This window comes from Bactrocera neohumeralis, unplaced genomic scaffold (assembly GCF_024586455.1).
Source record: "Bactrocera neohumeralis isolate Rockhampton unplaced genomic scaffold, APGP_CSIRO_Bneo_wtdbg2-racon-allhic-juicebox.fasta_v2 cluster11, whole genome shotgun sequence".
Taxonomy (NCBI): domain Eukaryota; kingdom Metazoa; phylum Arthropoda; class Insecta; order Diptera; family Tephritidae; genus Bactrocera; species Bactrocera neohumeralis.
The window spans coordinates 324,477-347,735 of NW_026089624.1; the positions used below are offsets into that span (position 1 = coordinate 324,477).

General features: G+C 38.7%; 2 protein-coding genes across 2 annotated transcripts in view; one reads left to right on the forward strand and one right to left on the reverse strand.

Moving 5' to 3' along the window:
• The window catches only part of LOC126765687 (craniofacial development protein 2-like), a 358,297-nt gene that overhangs the window by 251,237 nt on the left and 83,801 nt on the right, over window positions 1-23,259 (forward strand). The gene's annotated exons all lie outside the window — the stretch shown is intronic.
• LOC126765838 (uncharacterized) lies at window positions 18,879-19,901 on the reverse strand. Its single transcript, XM_050483522.1, has one exon. The coding sequence runs from the start codon at window positions 19,899-19,901 to the stop codon at window positions 18,879-18,881; it is 1,023 nt and encodes a 340-aa protein (XP_050339479.1).

The window sequence follows — 23,259 nt, forward strand, 5'->3', positions numbered from 1 at the left end:
TTCATGTAAACGGCTGTAAACATGTCTCGGAAAGAAGGCCATTCTTCATAACCTCCATAAAATGTTTCTCTGTCACATGAAGGCACCTCGAGGTGGATGCCTGAACTTGCCTTTTGACAGTCTATTTGTGGCAGCTCTACTCTATTGTGGGGTGTAGGTGCAATTGTTTGATGAGCTTTAGTTGATCGGAGATCAAAGCTTTTGTTTCTTGGTACTGGTCCAAGCAGTTTTTGTATATTTCGGTAGCAGATAATTTAAAATTTTGTGGTAGATCTGAATCGTCAGGATCTAAAATGGCGTCATGAGCCGTTTGGAGGCGAGTCCAAAAATTTTTAGGATTTTGGATTTTTATTTCTAATAATGATTGCGAGTTTTCGTGAATCGGTGAAGAGCCAAATCTAGTGCAGTATCTTGTTAAAGTGTCACTTTCTAAAATAATTCTAGCAACCTGTTTTGAGCATATAGCTCCAGGCGTACTTTGATTTTTGTTATTGTTCATTATTTCGGTCGTATGCAGAGTCATGTGTAGAAGTTCACGCAAGTGAGGAAAGTTCTCTGATCGCCATTCACTTGCGAGTGGCCAGAAACGATTCAAGTATCCTCTGGGTAGCCCAAGAACATCCGCTCGAAGACGAGCTAAAGTGAGAAGGCGAAACATCCCCTACATAGGGTTGTGCGCTGGGTTTGGGGCCCGCCACGTAAAAAACACCGCCCGTGAATAGTTATAACCAGCCGCGGATGAGAGAACCCCCTTTTGATGACGACCATGGCAAGCGAAATAAGGACTACGATATAAGGGTATGCACGTTGAAAGTCCGAACCCTTAATTAGGAACGTGCCGCTGCCCAACTGGTTGATGTCCTCGCGAAAATAAACGCTGACATCACCGCCGTCCAAGAAATGCAATGGACGGGACAAGGACAGAGACGAGTAGGTCCTTGTGACATTTACTACAGTGGCCATATAAAGGAGCGCAAGTTTGGTGTTTGATTCGTGGTGGGAAAGAGACTCCGTCGCCGAGTACTATCATTCACTCCGGTGAATGAACGTCTAGCCACAATCCGCATCAAAGCGAGGTTCTTCAACATATCGCTGATTTTCGCCCACGCCCTGACAGAAGAGAAGGACGATGTGACTGAAGATGCGTTCTATGAGCGCTTGGAGCGCGCTTATGAGAGCTGCCCCCGCCACGATGTCAAAATCGTGCTTGACGACTTGAACGCCAGGGTGGGCAAAGAAGGTATATTTGGCACGAAGGTCGGTAAATTCAGCCTCCACGACGAAACATCCCTAAATGGGTTGAGGCTGGTTGGCTTCGCCGGGGCCCGAAATATGGTTATCTGTAGTATTAGATTCCAGCACAAAAAAATTCATCAAGCTACCTGGCTGTCTCCGGATCGAAAAACTACCAACCAGACCGATCATATTGTGATAGACGGAAGACACGTCTCCAGTGTTTTAGATGTGCGTGCGAGGCCCTAACATCGATTCGGACCACTATCTTGTTGCAGCCAAGATTCGCACCCGCCTTTGTGCAGCAAAAAACGCACGCCAACAAACACAAGGAAGGTTCGACGTCGAGAAGCTGCAATCACAACAGACAGCCGAACGATTTTCTACTCCTCTCCGCTCCTGCTCTCTGGGAGCACTCGTCAACAACACGGTATAAGGGAACTGTGGGACGGCATTTAAATACCTTACGTACAGCTGCAACCGAAGCCATTGGTTTTCGGAAAGTGCAAAAGAACAGCTGGTACGACGAGGAGTGCAGTGTCGCAGCGGAGAGAAAACAGGCTGTCTACCTCGCAACGTTACGATCGACCACAACACGTGCGGGATGGGATAGATACCGAGAGTTGAAAAGGGAAGCGAGACGCATTTGTAGAGAGAAAAAGAAAGAGGCTGAAATGCGTCAGTATGAAGAGCTTGATGAGCTGGCCGACAATGGCAATGCTCGAAAATTCTACGAAAAATTGCGGCGGCTTACAGAAGGTTTCAAGACCGGAGCATACTCTTGTAGATCCCCCAAAGGTGATCTAGTGACCGATGCCCAGAGCATACTTAAATTATGGAGGGAAAACTTCTCCAGCCTGCTGAATGGCAGTGAACGCACAACGCCAGGAGAAGGCGAACCCGATTCCCCAATTGATGACGATGGAGCAGACGTTCCATTGCCCGACCATAAAGAAGTTCGAATAGCAATTTCTCGCCTGAAGAACAACAAAGCGGCGGGGGCCGATGGATTGCTGGCCGAGCTATTCAAATACGGCGGCAAAGAACTGATAAGGAACATGTATCAACTTCTTTGTAAAATATGGTCGGACGAAAGCATGCCCAACGATTGGAATTTAAGTGTGCTATGCCCAATCCATAAAAAGGGAGACCCCACAATCTGCGCCAACTACCGAGAGATTAGCCTCCTCAACAACGCATATAAGTTTCTATCGAGCGTATTGTGTGAAAGATTAAAGCCCACCGTCAACAAACTGATTGGACCTTATCAGTGTGGCTTCAGACCTGGAAAATCAACAACCAACCAGATATTCACCATGCGCCAAATCTTGGAAGAGACCCGTGAAAGGAGAATCGACACACACCATCTCTTCGTCGATTTCAAAACTGCTTTCGACAGCACGAAAAGGAGCTACCTCTTTGCCTCGATGTCTGAATTTGGTATACCCGCAAAACTAATACGGCTGTGTAAACTGACCTTGAGCAACACCCAAAGCTCCGTCAGGATCGGGAAGGACCTCTCCCAGCCGTTTGATACCAAACGAAGTTTCAGACAAGGCGACTCCCTATCGTGCGACTTCTTCAACCTTCTGCTGGAGAAAATAATTTGAGCTGCAGAACTTAATCGAGCAGGTACAACCTTTTATGAGAGCGTACAGCTGCTGGCGCGCCGTTAGTTCTGCTTTCCCCAGACTGGACAAGGAAGCAAAGCAAATAGGTCTGGCAGCGAACGAGGGTAAGACGAAAAATCTCCTGTCATCAAACAAACAGTCGTCGCACTTTCAACTTGGCTCTTACGCCACTGTTGATTTTGAAGTTTTAGATAATTTCGTCTATTTAGGAACCAGTTTTAACACCACCAACAATGTCAGCCTGGAAATCCAACGCATAATTGCTCTTGCCAGCAGGTGATACTTCGGAGTAGGCAATTAAAAAGTAAAGTCCTCTGTCGACGAACAAAAGCTAAACTCTATAAGTCACTCATAATTCCCGTCCTGTTATATGGTGCAGAGGCTTGGGCGATGACAGCCACCGGTCAGTCGACGTTACGAGTTTTCGAGAGAAAAATTATGCAATAGATTTATGGTCCTTTGCGCATTGGCCACGGCGAATATCGCATTCGATGGAACGATGAGCTGTACGAGATATACGATGACATTGACATAGTTCAGCGAATTAAAAGACAACGGCTACGCTGGCTAGGTCATGTTTCCCGGATGGATGAAAGTATTCGACGCAGTACCCGCCGGGGAAGCAGAGGAAGAGGAAGACCTCCACTCCGTTGGAAGGACCAAGTGGAGAAGGACCTGGCTTCGCTTGGAATATCCAATTGGCGCCACCTAGCGAAAATAAGAAACGACTGGCCCGCTGTTGTTAACTCGGCTATAATCGTGTAAGCGGCGTCTACGCCAATTAAGAAGAAGAAGATATCGGCACACCCTAATAATTTGGTTGTATGTACTTTTTTTTGTGCAATTGAGAGCTCGTCGAAGAGATCAATATGCTTTGTACATAAGTATGCACGAATTGTGCCAATGATTATGCTTTGTTCGTAAGCAATTGAGAGCTCGTTAGAGAGATCAATTCGCTTTTTGTGCACAATGCTGCTTGTTTTTGTTTGGCAAAGAACAAGTGGTATTGCAGAGTTGATGCCAATGTGGACTTTAAAATAATGTGTATGTTTAAATATACATATACGTAGGGTTGAATGTATATTGTTAAAATTTATAATTTTTTTTGTATACCCTAACATTTTGTTTGGTTGTGCTCACAAACTTTTGTGTATTTTGCGAAACTAATTTTTTTATATTAGTTCCAATAAACGTATTCTGTGAGTTTTACTTAACTATTCCGTTTAGTTATTTACGGAAAATGACAATTACCTTTTTTTTGAAAATTTTTGAAAATTTATATTTTTAATAATTTGGTACCCAGTATGGTGTATAAGTACAAGCGCGCCCGGTGCCTGCTTCGCACGGCAAAACAAAATAAGAAAAGAAACACACTTGTTTTTAATAAGGTGTATTTTGTTCCCTATTATTCAACTTTTAATTCTAGTTTCTTACAATCTTAGATTATGTATCATTTAACTATCTTAGAGCTCTTTCGTAGACAACATTTTTGGTTTTGCCATGAGTTGTTGTGTAGATAAAGAGAACAGAAGGCTAGCCAACACGTGATCACGAAACATATAACTGGCCGTGTGAAAAGCAAGGATATTCTAAATCAATTCCACACAATTCCAACGATTGCCTTTGCCCTTTATTTATTGTAATAGCAAATGCAAGACGTATTGGAAACAGTAGTCTTTTGAATTCAAAAGGTAAATCTGGAATCATTGGAATTCGTGGAATCAATACATCTTCACCTTTAAACATTCCCTTTAAAATTGTTGCTTTGATCAAATTGTTCATGACCTTTTTAACCGCTAGTCTTGTCCCATTGCGTAATCGTGGTTGATTTATATTTCGAAGCATACTAATGGGAGCACCCATTTTCAATTGTAAACGATGAGGTGAAAATCCGGGTAAATTCAATGAATTCAAAAATTCTGTCGGATAATTAATAGCGTCATCTTGATTCGTAACCGTGTCTACTGATTAATTTGTTACAACCTCACCAGGAACATGGGTTAAAATGTCTGCATTCATTTGACCAACGTTTTTATTTTTAGCGGGCAGTATAGCTCTTTTAGCTAACCAATTATGATTGCGATAATTTGCATATTGTTTTTCACGATTTATTTCTTGATCGAATGCATCATGCATTGGTCGATTTGGAGCTGGCAAGCCCAATTGTGTCAATGCTTTATTTGCAATTACCAAACAAATACCTTCAATGATAATCAATGCCTCATTAAACATTTCAAGTGTAATCATTTAATCGTTATTTCCTGCAATTTGACGCATTCGATGCAAAATGTCTTCGGTCATAAAATCCTTAAAATTTTCCCATAATTGCAATGGATCAGATGGAAAACATGTTGCAATAATAATAGCAAATAATGTTCATATTTGATGAGGAGAACCTGTTGCTGATGCATCCCTAAGTGTCGCATCCCAGTGATTATCATCTTCCAGTAAATGCAATTCCTGACATGCTTGACGAAAAGTGTGACACTGTAGGCCGTTAACTCTTTTCAAATTCAAAAATATGTAGGCCCACGAACATGAATCAATAATAGACGCAAATAAAAACATTCAGCATTACTGGGATGCACTGTGTAAAAACGTCCAATGGCATCACTTTCAAAAATGCCAGCATAACCTTGAACTGGTCTTCCTTGCTTGCATCTGTTCCATTTCTCTCCAGATGCATTCCAAGTGTAATATGTTGGTACTTGTGAATAAAGCAACGTTTTAGAAAATTGATCATTTTGACACAATTCAAAAAACGATAATAATGTAGTTGATGGTGGTCGCTCTGCAATATGCTGTGCAGTATCAACTGTGAAATATACACGTTGTCCATTTTCCAAATGTACTGACAAATGAATAACTGCCGGATTTCGATCATGAATTGGGAACGATAATATTCTCCAAACTGCCTCATTGCTACTGATATACCTTCCCATTTGATATTGTGTTATTTCATCATTTCGGTTCTCTGCAACACCAAACACAGCCATGTCGCTGCCTTTATTTACATACTTGCAGATTTATTTAATCGATTTAACAGAATTGCAATATTCTACATTGATATGAGCTTTGCATGCTTTTGATAGTATTGGCGAATAGGGGACAACCCACCTATTATCAACTGTAGTATCTTGATTATTGACTCGTAGATTGATTGATTTGCCATTATTATCTGTTGAGCGTCGGCGATACAATGGGTAATCATCATTTCCATTAATTGTCTCGGAAATCAAATCTCTGGGATACCGCTTCGTGCATTTCCCATCTTTCATACATGGCGAATTAATATTTAGAACACCACATGGTCCATGAATCATACTTTTTGTAACATCATCAATTAAAAACTGGATCGATTTCCTGATCAGGAATTTCTGCTGAGATGATGTCATCTACTTGATCGCTTGTGGGCATGTGGTAATCCTCTCTTTTGCGATTCCACCGAATACATCCAACATCGAACTTCCCCGAAAACTTGATGTTTAACAATAAAATCCATCAATGACTTCAGCTTCTGTCTAAATACTCGTGCAGTTATGTCGTGACGGCCTGTAGAAGATTGCCCCATATATCAATATTGTCCCATTGTGGATTACATGTAAATGTAATAAGCAAATCTGGTCGACCATACAAACGAACATAGCAAATGGCATCTTGTGCATATTCATGCATGTGCCTTGGACTACCTGTGTAACTTGCTGGTAAAATAACAACTTGTCCAACATTGTCAACATTTCCATCATTATTGATTGCATCGCGGAGATGTATATACTCTTCTGATCGCAACTTCCGTTGATTGAATCGAATAAAGCAAACGCTCTGTTTCTATCTTTGCATACCTGTCTACGACATATCGATGAAAGAGTCTCCGACCTTTCAAAATATGATTTTCCTGATTTTGTCGTATCATAATTTTATGTGCATAATATTTCATAGCGCTGACATTTTTATTGACTTCACGTTCTGGAGAGAAAAAAAACAAATGGAAATTTAAATCATTTCATACTAATTCTTATTAATCAAAATTGGAAGAGTACATGTATAAAACACAACAAACACTCACGTGGGTTTGCCGGACTACCATTTTTAAATTAATAGAGTATCCTTCTTCACCCCGACAAAACAAAATTGGGTACTGTAGGGCATCGTAAGAGCGATGTGTTTCAAAAACACGTTGTAATTGATTATTTCTTCTACGCAATACAATGTCACGTGATTGAAACTCATCGCCGACAATCACCACAGCAACTTCATTATTTGCAGGTGCATTTAATCTTCGTTCGTGTCTCCGATTGGTCTTCTCTCAGCACGAATCACGATTTTATGATCATCAGACGGCATCTGATCAAGTGCTGTCCGAAAAGTATTAATCAAATCATTATGTTCATGGAACAATGCTTGCAATTCACGTATTATTATTCTTCTGGCACTTGTGAATCTACTTCATTTTCATTATTGCCAAGGAAGTAGATTCGCAAGAACTGGTGGTTTGCATCTGGAAATGGCAATAATGAACCAATCCTATGATAAATTTGCTCTTGTATCTGAAATTGTGAGGCAAAATATGATTGATTAGAACTTATGAAAAGTTCTGAAATGTCGCTGTATGCTTCATTCGAAATTCCCAGAGCCGAAATTACTTTAAATGTCGTCATGAAATTATTTCGTATTACATTCGTCGCTCCAAAGTAAGTCATTTTAAAGCACGAATTATACATTTGGATATTATCAAAAAAAATTTCGATTGCGGCGTTGTTCCTGAAATTAATGTTGCCAATGTTTCCGGTGGGTATTGTAATTCGGGTAATCTTACTTTGTCACTGGCACAACACATTCCAGGTGTTTCATTATGAAATTTCAGTGCATTACAATGTTGGCATACTTTGTTCATTCCACCAATCACCACAATACTTACGCAAACTGTAATCAATTGCGTGATTATATCTAAATCCAGCACCATTTAAAGCAACATTAACGTAGATTTGTGCGACACGCCATTGAACATTTTGATTAATACTTGTCGGCCTACGATCTGATCTGCTGAAAATGTGACCAAATTCAATTAAAAATTGGCCAAAAAATCCAAGTAATTTTTAGCTCGCTGATCGGTCATTAAACAAAAATAATTCACCCATTTTTTTAATTTTTTTCACAAAATTTCAAGTTTGAGATTATGTCACAAAATCATATGATGCACTTGTAACAATCAAAACACTTGTTTAGCAAAACAATCGATTTTTATCTCATTAATCATTGTTTTTTTTAACAAAATATTCAAATTAAAACGATGATTAGAACGAAAATTTATTTTTATCAAAATGCTCACCAAAAAATGCGAAGAAACTAATACTTTCAAAAATCGATTATGATAAGATCAATCACCAATGACGCCCAAAGTGAAAAGAGAAACGATAACAAATTGCTATTTGCATCACTCCGTGCAATGCTCTCCAATACACAAACGACCAAAATGTATTCAATACTAATGAATGCTGTATGCGGTACAAAAAATGCCTGCGGCAAAAACACACTCACTTCACATACGCATCGCACACACATACGTTATCGGATTCAACCAAGCTTCATATAAACCATATATGGGCCACTGCCTACGTAGTGTATAAGTTTGGTTGAAATCGCACGACGCGTTTATGATTAGTTCGGCGACGTACATATACGGACTTATTTTTATATATATAGATGTGCGCACTGCGAAGAGAGCGCGAAAGCAAAGTGGGTAATGTGCCGGTATGCTCCCGTATATACTTTATTAATATTTTTATTTTTTAGCAAAGGTGAGAGAGCAAGAGAACGGCATGGAAAAATGTATTTTCCTTTCTTAAATCTTAAATATGTATTTTTAAAGTAAAATGTAAACAAATGTATTTATTATGTATGTATATATTAGGGTGATTCAAAATTTTTTTTTTTTTTTTTTCAATTGGTACTCGCAAAAATAGGTTTTTTTTCATTGAGTTATAAAATTCATAAGAAATACAAAATTTTTCCAAAAATAGTCAAATTTCAACCGTTAATATCTTTTAAACGGTTGGGTTTACGAAAAAATCATAAGAGACCATATTTTAGAGCATTCAATTTCCTACAAAACCTAATTAACAAGATATTTTTTCAAGTAGTTGGAAGCGAGATATAAATTTTTCTATCTGATAATAAGAAAAATTAGAAAACCGTTAGGCGGAGGACCTTCCCGTTACAATTAAAAACTCATATTTGGAGAGGCTTTCTTAGAGGTGTCTAGGAACCTATTTTTGCGAGTACCAATTGAAAAAAAAAAAAAAATATTTTTGAATCACCCTAGTATATATACTTTGTATATAGTGTGCCAATAAGCATATATGTACTATGTATGTTTGCATTTTGTTTTGTTCGTTGATATTGCTGGTTGTGTTTTAAACTATTTTTTTTTGCTTATTTGCTTATCCAGCTTACTGTTTTTTTTTCAACAAAAGAGGTGTTGCTAAGCATAATAGGCAAACACTGGTTATATGAGCATATGCAGACGATACAGTGATGTTAGTATCAGGCATGTTTCCTTCAAAAGTCAGCAGGGTTTTGGAAAGAGCACTACGAAGGTTAAACCTATGGGCTAAGAACAATGGACTAGGTGTTAACCCTAACAGAACAGAACTGATGCTATTCACAAGCAGAACCAAAATCCCTCTGTTTCAACTTCCGGTACTAAACGGTACAACACTCTCTCTATTCCCCACAGCTAAATACTTGGAGAGGTGGAGATTGACACCAAACTGTTCTAAAAAATAAATATAGAAAAAAGAATAAATAAAGCATATATAGCCTACTATACTTGCAAGAGAATCGTCAGCAAGAATTGGAGAATCATAAGACCTATACTTACATATGGAGCTCTGGTATGGTGGCCAGCGCTAAACAAACAATACAACATTAGAAAATTAAATGGAATACAAAGATCAGCATGTGCGGGAGTTAAGTCAGATCCGACTGACGCGCTTAATGTGGTCCTGCATCAATTGCCCATTAGGGCGGTTCAAAATTTTAAAACTTTGAAATGTTGAAGTGCTCTTTGATTTTTTGGATCCTTTTGGTGAGAAAATAACGGAAAAAAAATTTGAGCTCATTCGGATAAGATTTAGAACTGCCTCAACGAATTCAAAATTCACTAGTATATGCTGAATCAAAAAAAAAAATTTAATATAATTTGTACATACATATGTCGTATTTTACTTTAAAATCATTGGTAAATACATTTTTAATTACATAATTCATATTATTTAATTTTTTGTTACATATTTTCACATTCAAATATTTTGAAACAAAGTGCTTTTATTACAATTAGGGAAGTTTTTACGGTGACTCTCCACAACTTGTAATAGAAATTGCTTTTCGCTCTCGTTTGTCGTTAAAGAGTGATTAAAATTTGTTGCTAGAGCAATTGCTCTTTCAGCACTATCATTTACGACTTTCAAAGCCATTATATATTTTTTTGCTTCATTAAAAGATTTGCTTTGATTCCACGAGTCTATGTCTTCATTTAGAAAAGTGACATCCAATTTCAATATTTCAAATAAAGTATGAGAAGTAGGACCAATGAAAAAGGCTATTGTTTTATCACTCAGATCTTCTGCACCAATATATTTAACAAATCTTTTAACAGGCTTTTGCATTTTGAACTCATTTATTCGAGTCACCATCAAACTTTTCATTGTTTTAGGTACCAAATCTGAGAAAAGGGCAATTGGAGCTAGTTCTTCGCTTAAATACCATAAGTGTCGACTTAATGCAGCTGTTGCGGTCTCTGATATTATTTTTGATATGGTGCTATACTCAGAAAAATATTTTATTAGATTTAAGTCATTATAAGGTGCGTCACAGGCATTTGGACTTTGTATCCAAGCTTTTACGTATATTAATGTAATAAATATACCGAGCTCAACACAAGCCTTTTGCTGGGGTTCATCAAGATGGAATTGACTTCGAAAAAGGCAAATTTTTAGAACATAGAGCAATTTTGACATCCAACGCGCGTGATGAAATGCGCCAGGAGTACGAAAACTGATACCGCGTGGAGGAGTTTCTCCCTAGAATATCAACGTTAGTTCTAATAATTCACGGTAATCTTCTCTTAACAATTGCCCTGAATTTTTCTTTAAAATATAGCTTGTAAAAGCTATTGTTTCTATTTTAAATGAGAGTAATTTATTACTTATTCGACTATCAGAACATTTATCGTATTCGCTTCGATTAATGTTTGGCCAAAATTCCCGAAATGAACTAAATATTTTTACGCCGGGGCCAGATGTTGAACCAAATAATGCTTTAAAACCATCTCCGCAAATTACTTCAAAGATGTGGTGCCGACAAGCCAGCCAAAGTAATTTTTTTTTCAGTTTCTGCTCCAAAAGAACGCATGCTCCTTTCAAACGACCTCTATTTGATGCAGTGGTATCAAAAGACATTCCGACAATTTGATGGCACATATTCCACATCTTTATACCTGCAAAAACTGCTTGTGAAATTTCTTCTCCGGTACTTTTCTCAGTTTTGGGTACTCCAAGCAGTTTTTCAGTGTTTAAGCCGGAGACGACAATGGCAATTCGATCGTCCTTAGGTGGCCCCCTTGAAATTGCAGGTAGTAATTTTCCATCAAAATGTATAACTAAAGGAACATTGGGCGAGAATATTCCCTTAAGGTTTGAAGCATGTTGACTTCAGAACTGACAACGCATTCTACGAATGGTGCTAACTCATTAAACAGTTTCAGAAGCATAATCCGCACTATACGTTTGAGCAACTGCTGAAAGAATATAGGCTGCTTTCCTATAATTTGTATTAAAGAAATAAGTATATTGTTAAAATACATGTGAACTTAAAAACCAAAATTAACTTTCCTGTTACTGGTGTTCGTGCGATTCAATGCGGACGCAAGATTTCCTGACATTATTTTACGCTGTTTAATTTCTTTATTTCGCGGTATTAATGTTTTATTTTGACTAATAAACTCATCATCTTTATCATCATCATGATCAGACTCTTCGTCACTAAGAGAGGTTGAAAGCGTTGCAGGTTCTAATGTTTTTCCTTTTCTGATTTCTTCTTTTTCAACTCTGTCCATCATTTTCAATACCTTCGCTGCTTTTATTTCTTTTTGTTGCACGTATTTTACGTCTACTCTACCCATCACATACTTTCTTTCTGACCTTTGGTCTAATAAAAATTGCTTATCTTCTTCGATTTTTATTAAATTCAAAGCATCATGATGAACTATGTCAAAGATTAAATTAATGTTTTCCATAAACGTATTTTCTTTAGCAATCTGCACATAACTTCTGCGATTTTTATTCCGGCAGATATTGCGATATTCATCCAATATTGATGTCATTTTTCTTATAATATTCCGCCCCTCAACAATTGGAATTTTTGCTTTACACCATATATCATAAATGCTTTGAACAACTATTTTCACGCTATCTCTTTGAGATTTATTAAGTTCTGAATGATGGAAAAAATAAACTTGTAAAGTATCAAGAACCGTTGGTAACAGCCTGCCATCAAAGCAAGGTTTGGATTTGCCAATCAGATGAATTGTACTTTTAGATCGCGTAGAAGTCATATTATTACTTATTAGTCAAATTATTACAAGATTATAACAAATTATTACAAAATAATTTATTATTTACAGCAATTTAAACGTACAGACTGCTTCTGTTTGAGTGCAAATCAAAACTGACAAAATACACTTATTCCGCAGTCGACGCCAATTTTTACGTTAAAGTACCGCTATTTTTGCATTTTGCTTTGCTTTGCTATTTCTTCTCGCTCTTTGAAACACGCTCTTTAAAGCCAAAGAGAAAAAAAACTAAGATTGATATGTTCAAAACAAATATTGATAAAAACAAGTAAGGAAGGGCTAAGTTCGGGTGTCACCGAACATTTTATACTCTCGCATGATAAAGTGATAATCGAGATTTCATTATACGTCATTTACATATTTTTCAAATACCGTATTTTTGTAAAGTTTTATTCCGCTATCATCACTGGTTCCTGATGTATTTATTATACAGAGAAGGCATCAGATGGAATTCAAAATAGCGTTATATTGGAAGAAGGCGTGGTTGTGAACCGATTTCACCCATATTTCGTACATGTCATCAGGGTGTTAAGAAAATATATTATAATTTCATAGAAATCGGTCTAGTAGTTCCTGAGATATGGTTTTTGGTCCATAAGTGGGCGAGGCCACTCCCATTTTCAATTTTAAAAAAAAGCCTGGGTGCAGCTTCCTTCTGCAATTTCTTCCGTAAAATTTAGTGTTTCTGACGTTTTTTGTTAGTCCCTTAACGCACTTTTAGTGATTTTCAACATAACCTTTGTATGGGAGGTGGGCGTGGTTATTATCCGATTTCTTCCATTTTTGAACTGTGTATGAAAATGCCTGAAGAAAACGACTCTGTAGAGTTTGGTTGACATAGCTATAGTAGTTTCCGAGAGATGTACAAAAAACTTAGTAGGGGGCGGGGCCACGCCCACTTTTCCAAAAAAATTACGTCCAAATATGCCCCTCCCTAATGCAATCCCTTGTGCCAAATTTCACTTTAATATCTTTATTTATGGCTTAGTTATGACACTTTATAGGTTTTCGGTTTCCGCCACGGACGGACAGACGGACAGACGGACGGACAGACGGACAGACGGACGGACGGACAGACAGACATCCGGATTTCGACTCTACTCTACTCTACTCTACTCGTTATGTGAACAAAACTATAATACTCTCCTTAGCAACATTGTTGCGAGAGTATAAAAATGCAAAAATGCATCACTAAATTGAATAACATAACCAGTAGTGAAATTTTACGTCGTTGAGGCAGTTCTAAATCTTATCCGAATGAGCTCAAATTTTTTTTCAGTTATTTTCTCACCAAAAGGATCCAAAAAATCAAAAAGCGCTACAATATTTTCACCATGGATTTTTTTTCTATGAAACTTTAATCGCCCTATTGCCCATAGACATCTTTATACACAAAATAGAAGCATTTTCGGCTATAAGAATAAAAGAATTGGGTGGTTGGAATCAGCAGAACTACGGACATAGTGGAATCCTAAACAAGCTCAACATAAATATCTATTCTATACCGACGGGTCCAAAATGGATTGTGGAGTAGGCACGGGGGTATTTTCTGTTGATCTAGACATTTCTCTCTCTATCCGTTTACCGATATCGGCTAGCATCTTCCAAGCGGAAGTACTAGGCATAGAAAAAGCCTGCGCAGTTCTATTGGAAAACCACGAGACTATACGTAAAGCAGCAATATTTACGGATAGCCAGAAACAGTTTTCCACTTTCTCTGTGAATGCCCAGCCCTATCACAGATCCGACACAAAATATTTGGAATCCATCAAGCACCAAACCTTGAACGGATTTATACTAAAAGCATATCAGACATAAGTAGTTTCGAAACCTCAAAATCGTTTGAAAGAGAGGGTGAAACGTTATAGCAGATATAGAAGGTCTATGAATAGTGCATCAAAATTAGACAGCAAGTGCTAATTGAACCCCAAAGACAACAGGGCTGCACTCCTACCTACCTACATTCCAACCGCGAATAGTAGCGAAAATGCCATACCAAACGATCCAACCATAATACCGAAACACCAATGAAAACCAATTCAAATAAATCAATAAAACCGCAACCCGTAACAAACCGTTAAAATAAACAATAAAAATTAAAGAAATGCTTGGTCAATACGACGACTCAGTCATGCCACATAATGAGGGACAATCGCCCTTTATGTTTATGTACCGCCATGTATATTCAAATACCATTTTTTACAGAGATCAAGATGGACGTGGACATGCCTACCATACCAACACAAATTGTTCGGTCGGCTACCAACGTGCCACGTATTGAGCCTACTCCTACGCCTCGCCCAACCAATGCTACTGCATAGACCACTGCTCCTGGTAGTGGCTCACGAGCAGCCCCATCAACGCCATCCGCACAAGCCGAACCGCGTCGCATCCGATGCCCCCTATGTCGCCGGAAACAGCGGCTACAGCACTGTGGGCTGTTTAAATGATTGTCAAAGACACCACGCCAGCGGGTTGCCCAGGCACATGAGTACTGCCTCAACTGTCTGTCGCACAAACATGTGACGCAGGAGTGTGCTTCCGCTGATTAGTGCCACACGTTTGGCAGACCACATCACACGCTGCTGCACAGGAACACAAGACGCGATGTAGGTCGGCCAGCTCCCTCCAGCACAGGTAGACCAAGGCAAGGCAAGGGGCCGGGATGGCTAAATGAGTTAAGCCTCCCCCAAAAGCCACTCCATCAACACAGCCAAAAATGAACTCACATCACTGCCAACACTCCAATACACCACACATTAGGCCGGGTCGATTTGTGGGGAGGCAAAAAAATCGCCCATTGCTCTATGAAAATCATATTCTAGGGATCAAAATAAGATACTTTGCCGAAGGAACCATACCTCTGAAACGAATTTTGATGTCCCCCAATTTGGGTCGAACTTTTGGGTAGGGGCAAATTTTTAAAAATCCCACTTTGACCCATTTAGAGTGCTCCAATCGAGTCCAAATGTATGACCGACCCCCACTAACTTTGGACGGCCGATCCACCCATGACAGTGGCACACCCCCTGGAACTCCCCATACAATCATTTCAAAAATCACCATTTTTGGTGATTTACATGAAAAAATCAGCTAAATGGCTATGTTTTTTCTTTATTTTTATTTATTTATTTATAATAATATCTATTTTTTCTCTTAAGAAATTTATTTAGTCAGATCATATGTATGTAAATGAAAAAAATTAATTTAAGTGAGTTATAGAAAAGAAATTAAAAAAAATTATTGTTTGAAGTCTTTTTTACTTTCAAGTCTGGGCAATTTCGCACGACTCTCTAATGTCGTCGCCATAACAGCCTCTACATTTTCCGGTATAACCCGTTTGGAAACGCTCTCTAGCAATTGAGCATGTCGTTCCGTTCCTTGTATGTGTGATGGAATTTTTGGATCATTAAACGGTAGATCATCTTGATTTTAATATTCTTTCAATGTATCGTACGGAATGCTTCGCGTGAATGGTGGTTGAAATACGATATTTATATCATTCAAATTGATCATTTCCGTATAACTTGTGCAATTAAAGTTTATATCTGGTTTTTTATAAACTCTAAGTTCCATTGGCTCGTCAACATCGGTTCGATAGCGTAGAATTTTCTTGATGGCACAGTCGCGCTTTTCTTTCCTATCATCAAACAACATTGATAACAAGATATTTTCCGGATGCGCATAATATGATTAACGTCGATGGCAAAATATTTTTAAAGGCGATGCAATACTTTGTACGGGCCTCTATACGGCGGTGACAATGATGGCTTGACTGATAGATCTCGTACAAACACCTGTTCGCATTTTTGAAGGTCTGCGTGTATGAATGACTTCTGCTTGGTATGCCAAGCGGTATCTATGGGGCGTAAGTCTCGCATGACGCGGCGTAAATGTGCTACGGTCTCCACTTCGGTAGTTGATGGGCCACTATCCACGAAAAACTCAGAAGGCAAACACAAGGTAGTCCCGTAAACTAGTTCAGCTGGACAAGCACTTATGTCGGCTTTAAAAGAACTACGAAGCCCCAACAGGATTAGTGGCAGCGACGAGGTCCATTGATTGTGATTGTGGCAAAATATTGCTGACTTAAGCGTTCGGTGCCATCGTTCGACTATGCCATTCGTCTGTGGATGATAATCGGTCGTCCGTAGATGCCTGACCCCTAGGCATTGCATGAGTTGCTCGAAAAGTTTACTTTCAAATTGCAGGCCCAGTTCCGAAGTTATGTGAACAGGAACGCCAAATCGCGATATCCAACTGCTTATTAATGCCTTGGATACTGTTTCTGCGGTGATATCTGGGATAGCGAATGCATCGGGCCAACGTGTGAAACGATCGATGACCGTGAGACAATAGCGGTTACCGTCGGAAAGTGGGAAGGGTCCGACAATGTCGATATGCAGGTGTAAAAACCGTTGTCCAGGGCATGCGCGGCGTTGAAACAGTGAAGAGTTGTGCCGGATGACTTTGTTGCGTTGGCACTGGATGCATTGCTTGGCGAATTCATGGCTATCTTTCTGTATTCCGGGCCATACAAAGCGTTCAGTCATCAATTTCGCAGTCACCCTCGTGCCTGGGTGAGATATGTTGTGTGTTGCGCAAAGAACTGTTTACGGAATCGTTTTGTTATGAACGGGCGTAGTCGGCCAGTTCAAGTATCACAATAGACTTTCTTAGTACTAGAAGGGATAATAATACTGGTTAATAGAAGCGAATGACTAATTTTACCTTCTAAGTATGACTTTAGCTCGTCGTTGTTTTTCTGATCTTCAGCCAAGTCATCAAAATTTATTGGATCTGTTGTTATGGCTTGGATTCGAGACAGCAGATCGGCTGTAACATTTTGTACCCCTGGTACGTGACGAATGTCTGTCGTGATCTGACGTGCCTGACGATCAGATGCTTTTTCTAGTCGTTGCCGAAAAGCATAGATTAGCGGCGGGTTGGGGTCAAAATTCTGCTTTTTTGGAAATTCTGCATTCATAATTCCGGAAGTCGGAACACCGGGAATCAAAGTTATGGAAGTCAATATTCTGGAATTCAAAATTCTGGATAACGAAATTCTAAATTGCAAAATTCTGAATGGCAAAATTCTGTAATTAGTGATTAAAAATGCGTGTTGATAACAAAAAAGTGCGCACTTGTTATCAACACGCATTTTTAATCATTAATTACAGAATTTTGCCATTCTGTAATCATATGTTTTATGGCCTAGTAAGTAGTTTTTACAATTGCATGGTTGTATTTGTTATTGTTATTTCTTTGTTTGTTGTTGTTCATTTACTTTTTTGTACTACCATAATGATTTAGTTTACTATGTCCCTACATATACATATATGTACTGACTAAGCAATGTGTTACTGCAATTTCATTAATAAAAACGTGCTAAATATTTTTGTGAAATGATGGAAATAATAACTGTGGTGAAGTCCAATAAAGGAAAAGACATGTTAAACGTCGACGGCTACTTCTTCTATGTATTTGGAACGAAAAAATAAGAAAACATTTATCTGGACTTGTTCTGAACGAATTAAAAACAAATGTTCCGTGCGTATTGTCACACAATTCGATGGCTGTGAACATGTTATACAAAAAAAAAAAGAAATGAACATTCTCATGATCCATTAATGTAGTATCTATTTGATCTTTATTTGTTAATAATGTTGTTTTTTGTCTTTCCGATAAACATGTCTGAATTTTGGAATTATTTTGGAAGTTATGTTTTGTTTATGTTATAATATTATGGATGTATAAGCAAATTTAAATAAGATACACGATTTGGCTCAAATTTTGGGGAAAAAATTTCCATAATTAATACTGGAAAACGTAAATTCCGGAATTATGAAAAACCAGAATTTTGAAATGCAGCCAAAAAAGGCGAAGGAATTGCGGAATTCCGATTTCCAGAATTTTGTCGACCCAGAATTTTGATTCCGGAATTTCGACTTCAGAATTTTAATTTTAGAATTTTGACCGTTTCCCATTAGCGGCTTGTGGTCGGTGTAAACGTGGCAATTTCTTCCTTCAAGCATGAAGCGAAAATGGCGGACGGAGAAAAATATCGCAGTTAATTCTCTATCGTAGGTACTGTACCGCTGCTCAGCTTTTGTAAAAAGGCGCTGGAAAAAGCCTAAAGGTTGAAGTGATCCATTGGAAATTTGATGCGTCGACCCATAATGAAAGAGGAGCGTTCGGGAAGGGGTGCGCTAGAAGCGAGCAATTAGCGAGGTCCTCTTTGCAAGCCTCAAAGTGCCTTATGTTGTCGTTCGTCCAGTTCAGTGGCGTTTTGTCGTTGCGCTTATTTCCAGAACACATTTTGAAAAAAGGGGCTTGGTGCAAAAGTGGGTTTGGAAGTAGCGATCTATAAAAATTGATCATAGCTAGGAATCGTTTAAGATCCTTTGCAAATGCAGCTCTGATACACCAAGCACTGATTTGGCTACGTTTATTGTTAAGTTGTGTTGGAGTAATCGTTGAAAAACTATACGAAGATGTGCGCGATGTTCTTCTGGGGAGCGTGATGCGACACATATGTCGTCCAGGTAGGTGAACACATTACCTATGCCGCGGAAAACTTCGTTGATGACTCTTTGGAATGTTTGTGCCGCGTTGCGCAACCCAAAGGTAATGTGCGTGAATTCGTACAACCCAAAAAGAGTTGTGATGGCAGTTTTACAAATGTCATTGGGATCGATTGGGATCTGGTGAAAGGCCTTCTGTAGATCGATTTTTGAAAATATTGAATTTTCAGCAAAAGTATTACTGAAATCGTGCAGGAACGGCAGAGGGTATTTGTCGGGGACGGTTACCGCGTTAAGCGCGCGGTAGTCTCCACACGGTCTCCATGACCCGTCGGCCTTGCGCACCATATGTAATGGGCTAGCCCAATTACTGCTGGATGGCCGACATATGTCCAGTTTCCGGTGAACCAAGGTGGACTTCGTTGTAGAATCCGGAGCGACTGGTCGCGTAACGTCACTAAACTCTCGTACCGAGTTTATAAAATCTCGGGCTGAGCTTATGGTTGAAATGTTTGATACATTGATTCGCGCTACTGTGTAAAATGATTTAACTGCTGTTTTCCGATCGAGCAGACATCGTCGATTAAGATCAGGTAAAATGTCGTAATGTGATAAAAAATCTGCTCCAATGATTGCTTGGGTTACGTCTGCAATCACAAAGCTCCAAACAAAATCCTTGCGTAAGTTGAGGTTAAGGCGAAGTATGACTTCTCCAAAAACCGTAATCGGTGAACTATTAGCGGCAAACAATTGCATATCCGATGAGTTGACTCGTGCCAATTTCGAACACTTCGGAAGTACGGACACATCAGCGCCGGAGTCGATTAGGAATGTTATATTAGTTGATGTGTCGAATATACGTAGGCGGCAGTTCGAAGGCATCTCAGAGCGTCTGCCTATCCTTGAGGTACTGCTGGCAGATCACCCCTATTGTTTGCCGTTTGGCGATGTAGATTGAGCGAACTTACAAGGTTGGCGACACTTCTTAGCGTTTGATCCAAACTTGGCGTAATACCAGCACATTTCGCCTGAATTGATGTTATGAGGGCGCACTAGCGTTTTCGATCTGGAACGCGCACGTGTTTTCTCGCTGCTCGTAACTCTATCAAAAAACTGTTTCAGTTCTGCTATTTCGGTCCTCAGGTCGTTGTCTGAGGTATGATTCGATGCGGATACCTCGTGAATACGGCGATTTTTAATTTGTCGACAATAGGTACATTGGTTGCTATAATTGCTGCTTGCGCATATGGTGGCAAGCGATTAACCCACAAATCATGCAAAATGCTTTCGCTTAGAGCGGAACCGGCAGCGCGCTTCATTTCGTTAAACAGGTCACTTGGGCGGCGGTCGCCCAGTGGTATGTCACGCAATACACGTTGTAGGCGACTTTGCTGGCTCTCAGTGAAATTTTCTATCAATTTGGTACGAATGAATTGATATCGCGCAGACGTGGGCGCAGCGTCTATTATGGAGCGCAACTCCATTAACTTTACCTGCGGTATACTGGCCGCTACGATATTAAATTTTGCCGAGTTGGTTGTAACGCCAGAGGCCTCAAACCAAAAATCTAACGAGTAAAAATAAGCCTCAATGTTGTCTTCTGACATCAATGGCAGCGGGATGCGTGGAAAAATTGGTGTTGTAGCGTTGAATTCCCCGTGGCTTGGACCAGCAGTAACCGCCAGGCTATCGTTGAGTGACATCTCACTTACCGTCAAGAGTCACCAATTATAGAGATTTGGAGCGAAATAAAACACGTGTTTGCTCTTCAGGATCCAAATGCAAAAAGGGACGATAGGCGTTTTTATTTTCTTTAACTAACCTAAAGCGAATACAAGTTAAAAGCGAATAGAATGCGCATGATTGTATTAGCGAAATATAAATTTTATAAGCTTGTGGTGTTGCCACATATATATATAAACATAAAAGTAAATATATATAAGGCCGGATTATTTTCGTTTAATCCTAAAGATTGGTTAACCGTATTGAACTAATCAACGTAATCGTTATTAGCGTTATAATATTGCAAACGTAAACCACAAAATTTTACATACATATGTGAATGATTAAAATAAATAAAATGAACTGAATACGCTCACTTTAGTAGTTAAATATATCCTTGTTATTGATCGTATGCCTGATCGGTTTGTCCCATTTCCTTTCCTCATGTATCCACCTGCTTGGCTCCTTGTGCGTATTGATGCATTTAGTTTTGGCCGCGCCCGGTTATTAGTTTTTGTTTATTTTTTTTTGCTTTTATGTTTCGCGCCCGAATAGTGTTTATTTTTGATTTATGTTTTGTATTTTTAGTTTGATGATTTCATGTTCGGTTTATGCGTTGTTTTTAGATTCGCGCCCGTTTAAATTGTTAGTTCATATTTTGTGTTTAGGTTTCCCGCGCTTTTAATTTGTTGGTATATACTTATATATATGTTTTATTGCTGGGTTTCGCGCCCAGTGTTTTTTGTATGTATGTATTTTTAGTTTATTTCGACTGTTTTTTATATAATTTTCGTTTTGTTGGCACGCACTCTTAAAATGTGTTAATGTTTTTCTTTTTTGTTTAATTATGAATTTAGTCCATATTTCCTGACTTTTCGAATTTGTTTTGATATAGATATGTCTGCTACATACATATGTGCATACATATATCGAAATCCACTATTTTTCTTTTTGTTTCTAATACATAATAATGTTGGTTTTTTGTTGTTTGTTCTGCTTGTTCACAGCACTGATTTGTTTTTGCACTGCACACTTTTATTAGGTTTTTTTGTTTTTGTTTTTTTTGTTATACACGGAGGTACATATTGTTTTGGTTTTTTTTTATTTTTGTTTTTGTTCGCCACTGCACTTTACCGCACTGCGCTGTTTCGTTGGTCTTGTTTTATTTTTGTGGTTTGTCTTCCTTTTTAAAATTTGGTCACCACAAGTTTAAAGTATTTGTTTCTTGGACGAAACCAATAGTGCAATTCAGTATGGCTCGAAGGACCATGATTAATTTCGTAACCAGTAGATACATATGTATGTATGTATGTATCTCTATATTTTTTTAACTTTTTAAATGGTTGTCACGCAAAATCGAAATAAAAGTATCGGGTACACTTGATTTTATAGTGAAAATGTAATTTATTATGAAAATCGGTTGTTTTGTATAATGTTATTTTAAAGATAAATCTTCAATGTTAATGTTAACCGATATGTTAATTGTTTTAAAAATTGAATGTTCCAATTATTAGATTGTGCGGCTAACAGTGGTAACTGCAGCGCGCGAGATTGATGTCCAAAAACGAGGGTATTTAATACGGATGTTGATGCTCGTAATGCATGTGACGAATTGTGTCTGCTATCCCGTTGTCCATCCTTTTTGTTTAGTGGGTTGGTGTACAGGTGTGGTGAGTAGTGTTGGCGTTGTCATCGGCTGTGTCTTGCTAGGGTGCGCCAGTTTTTTACGGGTAGAGTGGGTGGATGCTTAACTCATTTAAACACCCACCTTAATATAAAATTGCGGATTTTTTCCAAATGCACTGACGATATGGCTTTCCGACAACTCTATAACAACTCCAACAACATCTAAACGGCTAAGTAGCGTAAATATGTAAAGTTCATATTTTTAAATAACTTGATATCGCTTGCTAAATGTGTATGTACTAGAAAATCGATTTTACACCTCAATATAAAATTGTGGAATTTTGCAAAATGCATTGCGGTTATAGCTTTGCGACAACTCTATGACAACTCCAACAACATCGAAACGGCTAATTAGCATAAATATGTTGTTTAAATGAGTTAAGCCTCCCCCCTCACTCAACTTGGGAAAAACTGGCGCACCCTAATACGACAGCGCAATTCCCCACAGCTGATGACATTACATCACACCACAGTTAAGAACATCACCACACCCAGCAAGCGGTCACCACAACAAAAAAGGATTTGAACAATGCTTCAGACGATCATCGCCCGTCAACATTCGAATATACACATTCGCTTTCAATTTTTCGTCCTTGAATGATCCTCCGCGCTGAAACGTATCGATCCTACGCGGCGCCACGTCGATATCTCCTGCTATCACTCGGTTTGGGAACTATATCCACCCTGTTCCGTACAATTGAACTTCCAACATACATAACTTTGTATTTAATACTTGCGCTAAATAAACCTTAAAATAAAATTATTGTACATTTTAAAATAAAGCATTTTTTATTTAACGAGTGTGAAAGTGGTCGGTAATTCTTTTTGAAAA